Source organism: Galeopterus variegatus, unplaced genomic scaffold, assembly GCF_000696425.1.
Source record: "Galeopterus variegatus unplaced genomic scaffold, G_variegatus-3.0.2 Scaffold20204, whole genome shotgun sequence".
Classification (NCBI taxonomy): Eukaryota; Metazoa; Chordata; class Mammalia; order Dermoptera; family Cynocephalidae; genus Galeopterus; species Galeopterus variegatus.
Window position 1 is genome coordinate 1 of NW_007746315.1, and position 13,634 is coordinate 13,634.

Consider the following 13,634-nt stretch of genomic DNA (forward strand, 5'->3'; position numbering starts at 1 on the left):
CACGGCTCACAGGATCGCGCTGTCTCCTGTCACGGCCGCTCAGACCCGTCGCCATCTTGCCTCCCTGACTCTTCCTTTCTATGGACCATATTTTCTTGTTTCTTTGCATATGTTATCTTTTTTTTGTTAAAAACTGGACATTTTGTTTATTTTATTTTTGTATTGAAGCATTTTATTTATTTATCTTTAAAATTTTATGTTTTTTGACATTTAAAACAATGTGGCAGCACTGGAAATAAGATCACCCACCCTTTTGTGGTTTATTGTTGCTGGTTGTTATTCTGTTTGCTGTAAGGTTTTTGATTGACTTTCCTGAACTAATTTGTAAAGTCTGTATTCTTTGTCATGTATGGCCACTGAAGTTTCTGCTTGGTTAGCATAGCATAATGATCAGCTGATGATGAGACAGAGATTTCTTTAAATATCTGAAACCAGTTGGTTTCTCACCCTTTGCTTATGGACTTGTGTGTGTGTGTGTGTGTGTTTTGGCATTCCTCTGATATTTAGCCAGCCAGTTTGCAACTGTGCTTTAGCCTTCACTTCTTGCTTTCACAGAGCCTCAAGGTCAGCCTTAGATGAGAGATTAGGTCCTTCTCTTGTCTCTCCTGGACCTTCAAATGACCTTTGATCTGTATACAGCCTTCACTATACTTGTGCATGGCCATCGACATTCCCAGGAATCCATAAGAAATTTTCATAGCCTGCTCTGGACGTTTAAATCTTCAGCTTTTCCTTTAAATGTTTTGGTCAGCTTCTTGTTTGTCTCATTGTTATCACTACTCAGGCAGTGGTGATGTTAAACAATTGGTGCTTACTGCTTTCAGTAAATACTTCCCCACCCCGAAAAAGGTTATTTGCAATCAGCCAGTCAAATAAAAGCAAATCTTACCAATGGAGGTTCCAGCGATGGGCCAGACAGGTCAAATAACAACAGTTCTCTGAGAATAGTGTTTTTGGGGAGTTTCAAACCCGTTTTGGCCCCTCCTGGCTGCTGGACTGCTGTTATTCATGATAATGGCAGTGCTGTTGGTTTTTAAGGCTACTGGCTATCTGGTGAGAAGAGGAGAACAGGGCAAGTTAAAAATGCCACAAAGCTGCTCACCGTTCTTATCAAGATTCAGCCAATTTTCTTAAGTAAATACTCCCTGGATTATTACACATCTTTGGTTAATTTCTAGAGTCCAGAAAAAGTTGATTTGGACATTTTTTTTTTTTTTTTGCCAGTGTTGTCATTGCTTTTATGGAGAGGTGACTTTTTTGAGGTCTTTACTCTGCCATCTCAACTGACCTCATTCATGATATTCTGTCATGCCTCAATTAACTTGGGTCACAGAGCACAGTATTTTTATAATTTCCCATGACAAAACCCAATTACAGTAAGTAAATAACTTTTATTAGACTTTATAAAGGTGTATTTGAGGAATTCACAGATAAAGTCACATTGTATGTATGTTGCTTTTTGCAATCTAGGAGGCTCCGCTATTATTTGCCTTCTCTTTTTCTTTACGTATCTCTCACCTCATCCCCACACACTCCTCCCTGTAATAATAATAATCACATTTTCCCCTCCTTGAAGCCTACTTGGTGTTATTTTCTTCTCTAATCACTGTCCTAAACAAATGAAGTTCTCTTAGAACTTTAGACAAATTCAAATAGATTAGAATTTTATCTTGTCATAAATGTTATATTTAAGTCCAGATAAATTGCACAGAGATCATTTAACAATGCCTGTTCAGTCCATACAAAGGCATTCTGGATGGCTGCTGCCTGTGAAATCAACAATACCCCCATCCCCCTCTTTTCTTTTCCCTTCCTTCTGCACTTGCATTAATTTTTATCCTTTCATAAATGAAAGTTTTTTTTTGTAAATTGGAGAAGGGAGAAAAAATTTTGATGACTAAAGAGACTAAGGTGAAGAGTGAAGGGTGAGGCATAGCATCTGCTCTCCACTGGACTCCTTGTACTAATTTTGAGCTCTCTATATAGACAGAAGTTTAGAGGTAGAAGCTGATTGAAATATATTCTAAAGGAACGTTGTGAGATGTACAGAAATTGTATACTCCATTCTGGCACCCACGGAACATCCTAAGGAACTGAGCATGTACTAGGCTACAAAGGAAGTCTCAACAATGGAGGCATTTTAGATGCATTCTCTCTATGATCAGAAGCAAGACAGGGAAGGCCACCATCACTACTGCTGTTCATTGTAGTTTTCCAGTAGCAGGTGTGCAGATGTATCTTTTCGTGTGCGTAGTAGGCACTGTGCCTAGCATTTTTGGGGCAGCAATGGAAGAACTTTGGGTTTTCAGTACTGAGTATCTTTGTTTCTGGTTTAGCGAATTTGTGGTGTTGGGGTGAGTAGCGTGACATTTGATGGTTTGTTTAGAGCATTTCCTGTGGTGTGTTTGAGCACTGTTTCTGGCTGTATAGCATCAAATCTTTACCTACCTCTTCTGGAGAGTCTGTGAGCTATTTAATATCTCTTAATTTGTTCCTCTTCTGCTTAAACTAGCCAGAGTGACTTTTATTGAATTGCATCTGAATATTTGACTGATAAAAAAGGGGTCCTGATAAAACTAAAATAATAAAACAGTATGGTTTTCTTTCTTTTCAGAAAGAAACAACTAGATCAATGAAGCAAATTATAAAACTCAGAAAGTTCAATAGTTAACTATGAACCAAGTTCACAGGTAGATTTGTATATGATAGAGATGGTACCACAAATCTGTGGGGCAAGGTGGATTATTTAGTAAATAGTGTTAGGAAAACTGTCCTGTCTATGAGGAAATATAAAGTGGGATCTCTTCTTATACCACATACATCTGCAAATTTCAGATGATTGAAAACCTAAATGTAAAAGAAAAATCTGTAAAAGTAGTAAAATACAATGTGAGAAAATACATTTGTGGCCTTGGGGTGGGGAATGATTTCTAAATCAAGATCCCCAAAGCTCAATAAGGTGAAAAAGAAGTGAGAACTTTGATTCCTTCAAAATTAAGGATTTCCCTTAAAAAAAAGAGAAAAGACACCATAGACAAAGTTAACAGACTGGGACTACACTGGAAAGAGATATTTGTGACATTGAACACATCAAAGAATCAATATATAAGGAACTCCTGTGATTTACTGAGAAAAATTACAGGCCTAATTTAGAAATGGGTAAATTATTTATACAGACGATATAGGATGGTGCAATACAGATGGCACAATTTCACTAATAATCAGAGTAGTGCAAATTAAAATGAGACTCCACACTGAGCATATTGGTAAAATCAGACTGTTTTATAATAGTAAATGTTGTCGAGGATGTGGAAAGACTGCACTGCTGGCCGGAGTGTAAATGATTACAGCTACTTTGAATCATTACTTAGTGAAATTGAGTATGTGTATATACTATTATTAAACAATCCTTGCTGGAAACAGACCCCAAAGAAAATCTTACAGTTAATAGAGAGAAACATAAAAATATGCTCATTGCTGTGTTTGTGGGAGTTAAAGGCATCCTATGAATCTGTCACTAGGGGACTGTGTAAGTAAATGTGGTGGATGCACATGCTGAAACACTGTGCACTGATTAGAAACTTTGAAACAGAAGTAAATAACCAGTAATGTAAAAATTGTTTTTAAGTTATCCATGACTTTGTACTATTTGGCTTCAGTAAGAAGTTGTTTGAACACTTAATTAACTTACATGTATAATTGCATTTCTTTTGTATTTCCCCTTCTGTGTTAGTTGTGAGAAATTTCAGAGCTGAAATTGATCACAGGAGCTACGTTGTTCCTTCCACTAAGTGTGTTTGTGCCCACTTCCCTTTGATTTTTCTGCCCTCACTTACAGCCATACCGGAATTCTGGATTTTATTTGGAAGCTTTTTGAGGTTATAAATATAAACAAAATGTCACCGTTGGACCTAAACAACCATCTTGTTACCATTAAGGATTCTCTCAGTAAGAAAGGAGAAAAGATTAGGGAAGAAACCAATTTTCCCTGACCTGGAAGACTATTAAATAAGGAAAGGGAATGCATAAAGCAGACTTCTTAGGATGGGAAAGAGAAGTGAGTTACTCCATAGAAGTAGGTATGTGATAGCCCTGCATCTAATTGAAGAACATTTTTTAAAACCAGAAGGCTTTCCAAGAAGGCAGTTATTTCCTCTGGATATGCTTTATAACCCTATGGAAATTAAATAAGGATGAGGAATTTTGATTAAAAACAAAAGACATACATCTCTTGAAGCTGTAAAAGTCTTGTCTCAGAGGCTGCATGGAGACATGATTTTTCGTCAGTTCCTACATAGTCCACTAGGTGGCGGAGGTCACATTAAAAACTCTATTAACGTTGAATTGCCACACACACTGTGTTCACTTTTCCAAATAAAATTTCAAGAAAATCTGCACAAAATAATTAAAAAACAGAGGAAGAACTTTGTAGTAAGCCTTATAGTAATAACGAAGGGGACAGACTCAGGTTGTAAAATGCGAATAGGTATCATCCAAGAAAGATTATCTCCAAATGTAGTTTTTGCTTCTTTTGGTTACAGAAAAACACCACCAGATTTTTCCCCCCATACTTGTTCCAGAGATCACTTTGAATGCAAGTAGTCAAATTTTGATCCTTAGATTTACATAGTAACTTTTGTGCTTTAAAAACCCATGTCTTATCTACTGCAGTTACTAAGATTTCATGTTCCTTATTTTTAACATGTTAGCATGTCATCATGTCACACGTGATGAGATTAAGTATATTTTTTGTGTAAATATATCACTTTTTTTTTTTTGGACCTATAAGGGGATCGCAACGCTCGGCATGGTGTGGTCCACACCACACTCAGCCAGTGAGCACACCAGCCATCCCTATATAGGATCTGAACCCACCGCCTCGGCGCTCCCAGCGCTGCACTCACCTGAGTGAGCCACGGGGCCGGCCCTCACTTTAATTTTAATGGTGAAGCTGTGCCCCATCGATTATGCGACTCCTTCACACACCCTTAGAAAAGGAAGGAAACTTCCTGAATGACTAAATTTGCACAACTATGGTGGCCTCTGAAAGGGTGCATTCCCTTTTATGACTAACTTCTCATAACAAAACACGGTTGAAGTCATTATTAAGCAGCCTCACAACTGTAGCCACTCTTCTAAAGTTTGTAGATTCTGTCTGATGATGTCACTGACACAAAGAAGAAAATGCAAGACAGGTAGCCTTCAATCTGTGTGCTGGTGAGACCAGCTGTATTTTGGCCATGGCTTTGCTGAGTACTCTGGAAGCAGTGTGGCTGGGGTTTCTCCTCAACTCTCTCTGGAAGGGTGAGTAAACTCCTGCACCATCTGGTCTTGGAAAAGCATATGCCATTGTTTTAAAATTTGAACTCATTTTAAAATTAAAAAACAAAACCCAGATTTATTAATACTATACTTAAAAGGCAATCAGCAAACCAAATAGCAGCATAAAAGTGACAACCTTTTTTTGTTTCCTTCAGTTGCAGAGAGCAGGGACCAAGTGTTTCAGCCTTCTACTGTGGCATCTTCAGAGGGAGCTGTGGTGGAAATCTCCTGCAATCACTCTGTGTCCAATGCTTACAACTTCTTCTGGTACCTTCACTCCCCAGGATGTGCTCCAAGACTCCTTGTTAAGGGTTCAAGGCCTTCTCAGCAGGGACGGTACAACATGACATATGAACGATTCTCTTCATCACTGCTCATCCTGCAGGTGCAAGAGGCAGATGCTGCCGTTTACTACTGTGCTCTGGAGCACACAGAGGCAGGGAACCTATGAAGAGCTGAACAGAAATGAGGAGAGATCACAGTCTTTGCAGGAGGTAGAAAAGAGATGAGCAATAACTTCTTTACCCCGGAATTCAGCCTTCCCCAAGCTTTTCCATTTGGCATTGCTATCAGAAAAAAAAAAAAAAAAAAAAAAAAAAAAAACCAAATATATTTTAAAAAATTTATAAAAAAAAATATTTTTTTTTATAAATTTTTTAAAATATATTTGGTTTTTTTTTTTTTTTAAAAAAAAAAAAAAACCAAATATATTTTAAAAAATTTATAAAAAAAAATATTTTTTTTTATAAATTTTTTAAAATATATTTGGTTTTTTTTTTTTTTTAAAAAAAAAAAAAAAAAAAAAAAAAAAAAAAGAATCCAGACACACTATATATTTGCAAATGTCTATAGGAAAATATGCTTTTAGGGAGTGATTCATTATCAATAATGGTGCTGTAAGGCTATATTTCTAATAGTCTTCTTGATATTTGAAATACTTTTGACTTATTTCTTTTGGTATCTGATTAAATTTTTTTTTGTCCCTCACAAATTGGCTGATGATGAACTTGTGATAGGAGTAAGAGGCATGTCAACTATTCCATTTTCTTATTGCTTTCTGTGCTTGCATTTTAAATATTATCTGCTAGCTTCAGTCTCTTTGCAGAATATTTTCAAGACGTGTGTCCATTTTGTAAAGGGTGATTTAGGTAACATTGGGTACTATAATAAGGAGCAGAAAGGGAATGAATGAATGAGTGAGTGGCTGCTATCAACAGCCCTGCATTTGGAACCTCAATCTTCGCCTTAGGATACTTTGTTTATAATATGACATACAGACTCATTGAGGATGCCAGTGTCAGTCAGTATATGAAATATCAGTAGAACTAAATCTTCCCAATTTTTGAACTAAAAACAAATCAGATGGTACTATTTGTATGTGTAATATATTCTTCCTATACCCATGTTAATTATCTTGGTCTTCCTATCCCAGATGCGTCCCTCCAACTTTGGAGACCAATGCCCTAGGACAGACCAATGAATGGTTCCTAACCCTTTTTATTTTCCTAGATCAGTTGTTTTGTGAAAAAATAGTATTTTGGGGGCTATATTCCAGATGAACTGAATTAGGGTCTGCAGGAATGGGGCCCAGAAGTCTATATTTTCCATAAAGGTCTCACTGGATATTCCTCTGCTCAGTCAGGTTAGATCTGGGAATCCCAGATTTTGAACCCTATATCTTGAGGCATTGACCACTATTCTCTACTTCCTTTCATTTAGAATTATAGTAATAGAGAAAGGTTTCAGAAAGTGAACCCCACAGAGCTACCGTTTGCCTACATAGTAGACTTTCAGTAGATATTTACATTTGGAATAAAAAGTGAAGGGCAGATTGCTGACCATAGAGGACAGAACATTCCAATAATATTAAATGTCATAAGCTTTACCAAGATGTCTTAAATAGATTGGCTCTTAACTCAAATTTTAATAATATCCAAGTATCTCCATTGTACATAAATATAAATTGGTATGCTTGTACTACTTTTTAAAGCATATTTTATTTTGGGTTGTTCCTTGCTTAAAAGTGTGTTAATCTTATTTTTTTATTCAAATGAAATTCTTGAGAAGAGGTACCACGTGTGATCCTTTTTTGAGGGTGTTCTGCACAGTGCCATGTGTATGGTAGTGGCTCAGTAAATACTGAATACCTGTGTGGCCCTCTCATAGATTTGGCAAGCAGGACCGGAGACAGAAAATTCCTTTGAGAGGTCCTTTCCAGTTCGCGGAGGAGTATAGTATGTGTGTGTGGTATATTGAAAACCCTACCTTTTACACTGGTGTTTTGATTCTATAGTTTAAACTGTCAACAACTAGTCTTCCTACCAGTTTTTTTCAAGCTCACATGGAGACCACTAAAAGCATTATTACCCAAAGGGGAAAATTGAAAAAGAGTAAAATAAAAGAAGGGGAAAATGCAGTCGATAGGAGAGGAATTACAAAAAGAGCAGCGGTGAAATCTCAGTCTTAAAGGTATAACGTTATGAAGCTCCCAGTTCTACGGTGACAAGGAGAGAAGCATCTACAGGAGAGTAAAATCTCCTTTACTCTCAAATCCTGAAAGTTTGTATGTATATTAAGACTGCTATGCATCTATAATTAACAATAATTTATGTTATGTTCTCAATTGTCTAGAAGAGAGGAGCTCAAATGCTCTTAACACAGAGAAAAGAAATGATAAATTTTTGCAATAATGAATATGCTAATTACTCTGATTTGATCATCACACTTTGTATACATGTATTGAAATAGGACTCTGTACCTCATAAATCTGTACAATCAATACATGTAATTAAATAAAATGAATAAAAGATTGTTATTTTCTTTTACTTCCCATAAAATCAAAACAAAATGAAAAATACCTTGGTGAAAAAGCTACTGTAGGGATCCCGAGAAAGCTGGAGAGCTTACCTGACAGGCCAGTGTAGGTGGCATGCAGCTGTCTGAAGTCTCTGGACTGGTCTGCTGTGTCAGCTGCTGGTTGTGTCTGCACCAATGGTAAAGTTTACTTGGGGGCAGTATCTAGACTCACCTGAACTTTTCAACGGTCCTCAGAGAAGTATCCAGGTCTTCTATTGGCTCCACCAGTGATCCAAGACCCCAGCTCGCTCTCTGGGTAGGGCTTACTTTGTGTTCCGTTGGGCCCTTCTTCCTCTGACCTCACTGCTACTATTTTTGGAGGGGCCGTGGAAAACACCTAGGGTATTCTTCTGTACCTTCTGAGGATCAGGGCACCACAGAGAAGGGGCAGAGTTTGGAATGCTGTCTCTTTCATTTTCTTCCAAGGGTTAGTATGAGTTGAATTGAGTCCCCCAGCACTCCTACCCCCCAAATATGTTGAAGTCTTAGCCCCCAGTATCTCAGAATGTGACCTTATTTGGAAACAGCGTGTTTGTAGAGGTAATAAAGTTAGAATGAAATCTTTAGGATGAGCCTTCATACAAAATGACTGTTGTCCTTATAAAAAGGGGAAATTTGGACACAGAGACAGGCATGCAAAGAGGGAAGACAACGTGAAGAGGCACAGGGAGAAGACAGTCATGTGACTGGAGAGATGCACTTATAAACCAAGGGTCACCAAGGATTGCTGGCAAACACCAGAAGCTGGAAGAAGCAAGGAAGGATTCTCACGTGGGTGTGTCAGAGAGCACGACACTGCTGGCACCTGGATTTTGGACTTCTAACTTCCAGAACTGTGAGACAATACCTTTCTGTTGTTTTAAGCCACCCAGTTTTTGGTACTTTACTATGATAGCCCCACGAAATGCATACAATTAGTATGCCATGGTTTTTCACTTCTTGCTAAAAAAAAAAAAAATGCTGCTCCATCAGGTCTTGCTATATAAATCTCTAGACCAGAGACGGACATCAATTTCTATGTGAAAGAACATCCCTTCCTCCAAGGGATATATGTGACCTCTCCAAAGAACTCCCTGACCACTCTCTGTTTTGCTCTGACAGCAGTAAGGCATAAAGGGAAGGTTACAATGGAAGGTGCTTTAAGTGCTTTGAATTCTAGGATTCAGGTAGCTTTATCCTTCATAAAAGTTGTAAGGGAAAAGAGCATAATTGAAAACCATGTCTTTGAAGCCCTGGCAACTGAATTGCAGGAAATGAAATGACCAATGAAGTGACCAGTTGGGACCAGGCCATTAAGGCAACATTGTAGCAGCACTGCAGTGGGCCCAGGTCCCGTAGCTCACCACATGTTTAGCTCTTGCAGGCACACCCTTCTCAATCTCTATGGATAATTTTCCTGTAGTCATTCTATCTCTCAACATTGGCTTTGAGGTGGGGGAAAAATACCCACAGCTCTCCCAAAGGACCAGAAGGGAAAAGTCCTCCACCATAAGGCTTGCTCTCCCAAAACTAAAATCTCCAAGTTCTCTCCTCTTTCCCCACCACTTCTGCCTCTGCTTACCTTTCACTTTCCCCAATTCTCTCTTTATATAGACTGCACGGGTAGCTAGTGGGATGTGGTGAAGGTTGATTGCAATAGGATTAGTTTTGACATTTCTTACTAATTCCTGGGAGAATTTATCTGACCTCAATAATTGGAAGCTCTCTTTAGAATTGAGATACTTAGGGCTTTAAAAATTTTTTTTAACTGCTGGTTCTTGTTAATACTTATATGATATAGGAATATTTGCAGTCAGTATTTTTTACAAATGTGGGATTTCCTGTAAGTTCAAGAGAAGCATGGGTATAATTGAGACAAGAACCCAGTAATGTACTTTGTGGACAGATTAAAAGTTAGATGTGAATTAAAACATTCAGCAGATGCCTGTTGGTAGATAATGATCCCAAGGTCCAAATTACATTTGCTTTCCCTATAATGTCTTGGAACAATATAAATTGCCTAGAATTAGGCACAGTCCCAGGAAAAGGTAAGGTAAGGTAATTTGACTGAGATTTAGTTTCTGATACCTGGTAGAATGGGGCTTTAAATAGAAATTAAATTTAGTTATGGAAAAATAAACTTACCCTTCTTTGGCATCTGGTTTTGTGTATTTAAATCATATACGTTACAGAGGATTTAAAGCTTTTTGTTTTTGGAAATCAAGGAAATGATAATTTTGGTAAAAGGGACAACTGCATCAGGGGAACGTGCTGACAATAGACCTCTCATTGATAAGTGCTCCTGTGGGACTCATTTTGGACCTCTGGACAATAAAACAGGAGCTTTAAAAAACACATAAACACCCACAGATTCATCTGTAACATCTTTTGCTATGATTATTGTTCTAATCTTTAACTGACTTTTCTCCACAGATAATGTTTTTATAGTTTGTCCAAGCTCCTCTGGATATATACCCAGAAGTGGGACTGCTGGATCGTATGGAAGATCTATCTGTAGTTGCTTGAGAAACCTCCATACTGTTTTCCATAGTGCTTGTACTAATTTACAGTCCCATCAACAGTGCAGGAGTGTTCCCTTCTCTCCACATCCTCAACAGCATTTGTTATTCTCCATCTTTTTGATTATAGCCAGTCTAACTGAGGTGAGATGATATCTCAAAATGGTTTTAATTTGCATTACTCTGATGATTCGTGATGTTGAGCATTTTTTCATGTACCTGTTGGCCATTTGTTTGTCTTCCTTAGAAAAATGTCTATTCAGCTCCTTTGCCCATTTTTAAATTGGGTTGTTTTTTTTAACCTGTAATTACTTGAATTCCCTGTATATTCTGGATATTAATCCCTTGTTGGATGCATAGCTAGCGAAAATTTTCTCCTACTCTGTAGGTTGTTGTTTCACTCTGTTAATTGTTTCCTTTTCTGTGCAGAAACTTTTTAGTTTGATATAGTCCCATTTATTTATTTTTTCTTTTGTTTCTTGTGATTTTGGGCTCTTGTTCATTAAGTCTGTGCCTAGACCAAGTTCCCAAAGTGTTTACCCTATGTTTTCCCTTAATATTTTACAGTTTCATGTTTTATATTTAAGTTTTTAGTCCAGTTTGAGTTGATTTGGGTATATAGTGAGAGGTGCATGTCTAGTTTCATTCTTCTGCCTATGGATATCCTATTTTCCCAGCACCATTTATTGAAGAGGCTGTCTTTTCCCCAATGTATGTTTTTGTTCTCTTTGTCAAATATCAAATGGCTGTAAGCCTGAGGGGTGATATCTGGGTTCTCTATTCTGTTCCACTGTTCTGAGTGTCTATTTTTATTGCCAGTACCATGCTGTTTTGGTTATGATTTATATTTCGGTCAAAGAGGTTTACATAGAAGCCAGCTCTAAATTCCTTCTAAAGAGAAGAGCAAGGTTTGTATTTTTTTCTTGTCATTTCTCTTTTCTTGCCTTACTCTTTTCTCCTATTTTGCTTTCTCTTATCTCTTATTTTAAATTTTCTCTCCCTCTTTACCCAAAGCTTCACTTTCCTGTCTTTTTCCTATGTATTTCCCTATCCTATTAAAATATTCTATTTCCCTTCTCTCTGTCTGTACATGATCATAAGGGAACATATACCATTTAAAGCTTGACCCACTCAGCATGCATCTTTTACACTTTGATTCACAAATTCTGTTTCCTCTCCTTTGAATGCTAAATTCCTCCCCTATTTTCCTCATGGAAAATGTAAACATCCAGATGTCTGCCCCATGACAAGACAGGAAGCACCGGCTACTTGACAATAAAGTCACCCGGTCCTGTGTGTGGGCTCTAGGGGGCGACGTAGTGAGAAGTTCACCCCGGATACAAGAGGAACAGCAGTCTTGCTCCCCACAGAGCTTTGAGGAGCCCGGACCAAGAGTAACAGAAAGAAGGCACAGGTGCCAGGAAGCACCAGCTTCCCTGAGGAAGGGCCATATCTAAAAACCTTGTGCTGACACAGGGGTGCTGGTCCCTCTTGGACAGCCCACTCTCTGGGTGGGGCCATATCTCCAGCCAAGATGCACTGGAAAGGAGCGAGCTCAGCTAGAGCCGTGACCTCTGCACACATCTCGGAGCTTGTGATTCTCTTCACATTGAGTGAGTAATATCCCTTTCCAATCTTCCACTTGTATGATCCACTTATATTTTCTTTAGCAGCTTCACTGATGCAAAATGGATCCATTTACAGGTGGACTGAGAGCTCAGTCGGTGACTCAGCTGGAAGATCAAGTCACTGTCACCGAAGGGGATCCTCTGACTGTGAAATGCACCTATTCATCTTCTGGGAACCCTTATCTCTTTTGGTATGTCCAATATCCCAACCAAGGCCTCGAGTTCCTTCTGAAATACATCACAGGGGACAATCTGGTTAAAGGCAGCTATGGTTTTGAGGCTGAATTTAATAAGAGCCAAAACTCTTTCCACCTGAAGAAACCATCTGCCCTTGGGAGTGACTCTGCAGTGTACTTCTGTGCTGTGAGAGACACAGTGATGGGGCTGCAGGGAAAGCCGTACACAAACCCATGAGCACAGTAAAACCTGTTTTCCTGATGTCTGCATTTCCCTCCACCAGAGGGTGGTATGGTTCCAGGACGTGTCACTTATAACTAAATTACAATTTAAAACCACAGAATCTGCTCATCAGCAAGTGTTTATTGAGTCCTTATGTGTCAGGTACTGTGCTAAGCACTGATCATAAAGAGAAGAAAACTGAAAAACTATTATGTAGAAGAAAACATAGGGGAAAAGCTCCATGACGTTGGTTTGGACAATGAGTTTTTGGATATGACCCCAAAAGCACAAGCAAGAAAATCAAAAATAGACAAATGGGTTTATTTCAAACTAAATAGTTTCTGTGCAGCAAAGGTCACAGTCAACAGAGTAGAGACAACCTACAGAATGAGAGAAAATATTTGCAAATCATACATCTGATAAAGATTTGTGGCACAGCAAGGTTGCTGGCTCAAGGACAGACTAGTTACTGATTGTTCTGTAAAGATACTGAGAAATTGCTGTAAGAAGGAATGTTTGCTAAGATCAAGCTTGTGTTGAGAGGACCATGTAAGAAGGAATGTTTGCTAAGATCAAGCTTGTGTTGATAGGAACATGTAAGAAGGAATGTTTGCTAAGATCAAGCTTGTGTTGATAGGAACATGTAAGAAGGAATGTTTGCTAAGATCAAGCTTGTGTTGATAGGAACACTTAATTGCCTTACTGGAATGTCATCTGACTTGTTCCACTGAAAGTTACCAGCCTAAACTGTTAAACTATAACCCCACCTATGTTCTCTTCCTGTAACTTCCTGGTCTGGAAAATAAACCCAGGAAGAGAACCCCAATTCGGGGTTAATTTCCCAAAGAAGGGATGCCTCTTGCTTGAGGGTTTCGGCGGGAGATTAACCACTTTGGGCTCTCTCAATGCTCAGAAGAGATGGGCTTTGAGC

At 38.4% G+C, this 13,634-nt stretch overlaps 2 gene segments (V, D, J or C); both read left to right on the forward strand.

The window, feature by feature from the left end:
- The first annotated feature begins 5,138 nt into the window (after positions 1-5,138).
- LOC103583168 lies at positions 5,139-5,773 on the forward strand. The segment is given in 2 exon segments: positions 5,139-5,304; positions 5,478-5,773. Coding segments are annotated over 2 exon segments (360 nt in total).
- A 2,287-nt stretch (positions 5,774-8,060) lies between these two features.
- Positions 8,061-12,718, forward strand: LOC103583170 (the record flags this gene model as incomplete). The annotated part of the segment is given in 2 exon segments: positions 8,061-8,076; positions 12,393-12,718. Coding segments are annotated over 2 exon segments (342 nt in total), but the record flags the coding sequence as incomplete, so codon positions are not given.
- Positions 12,719-13,634: the final 916 nt, after the last annotated feature.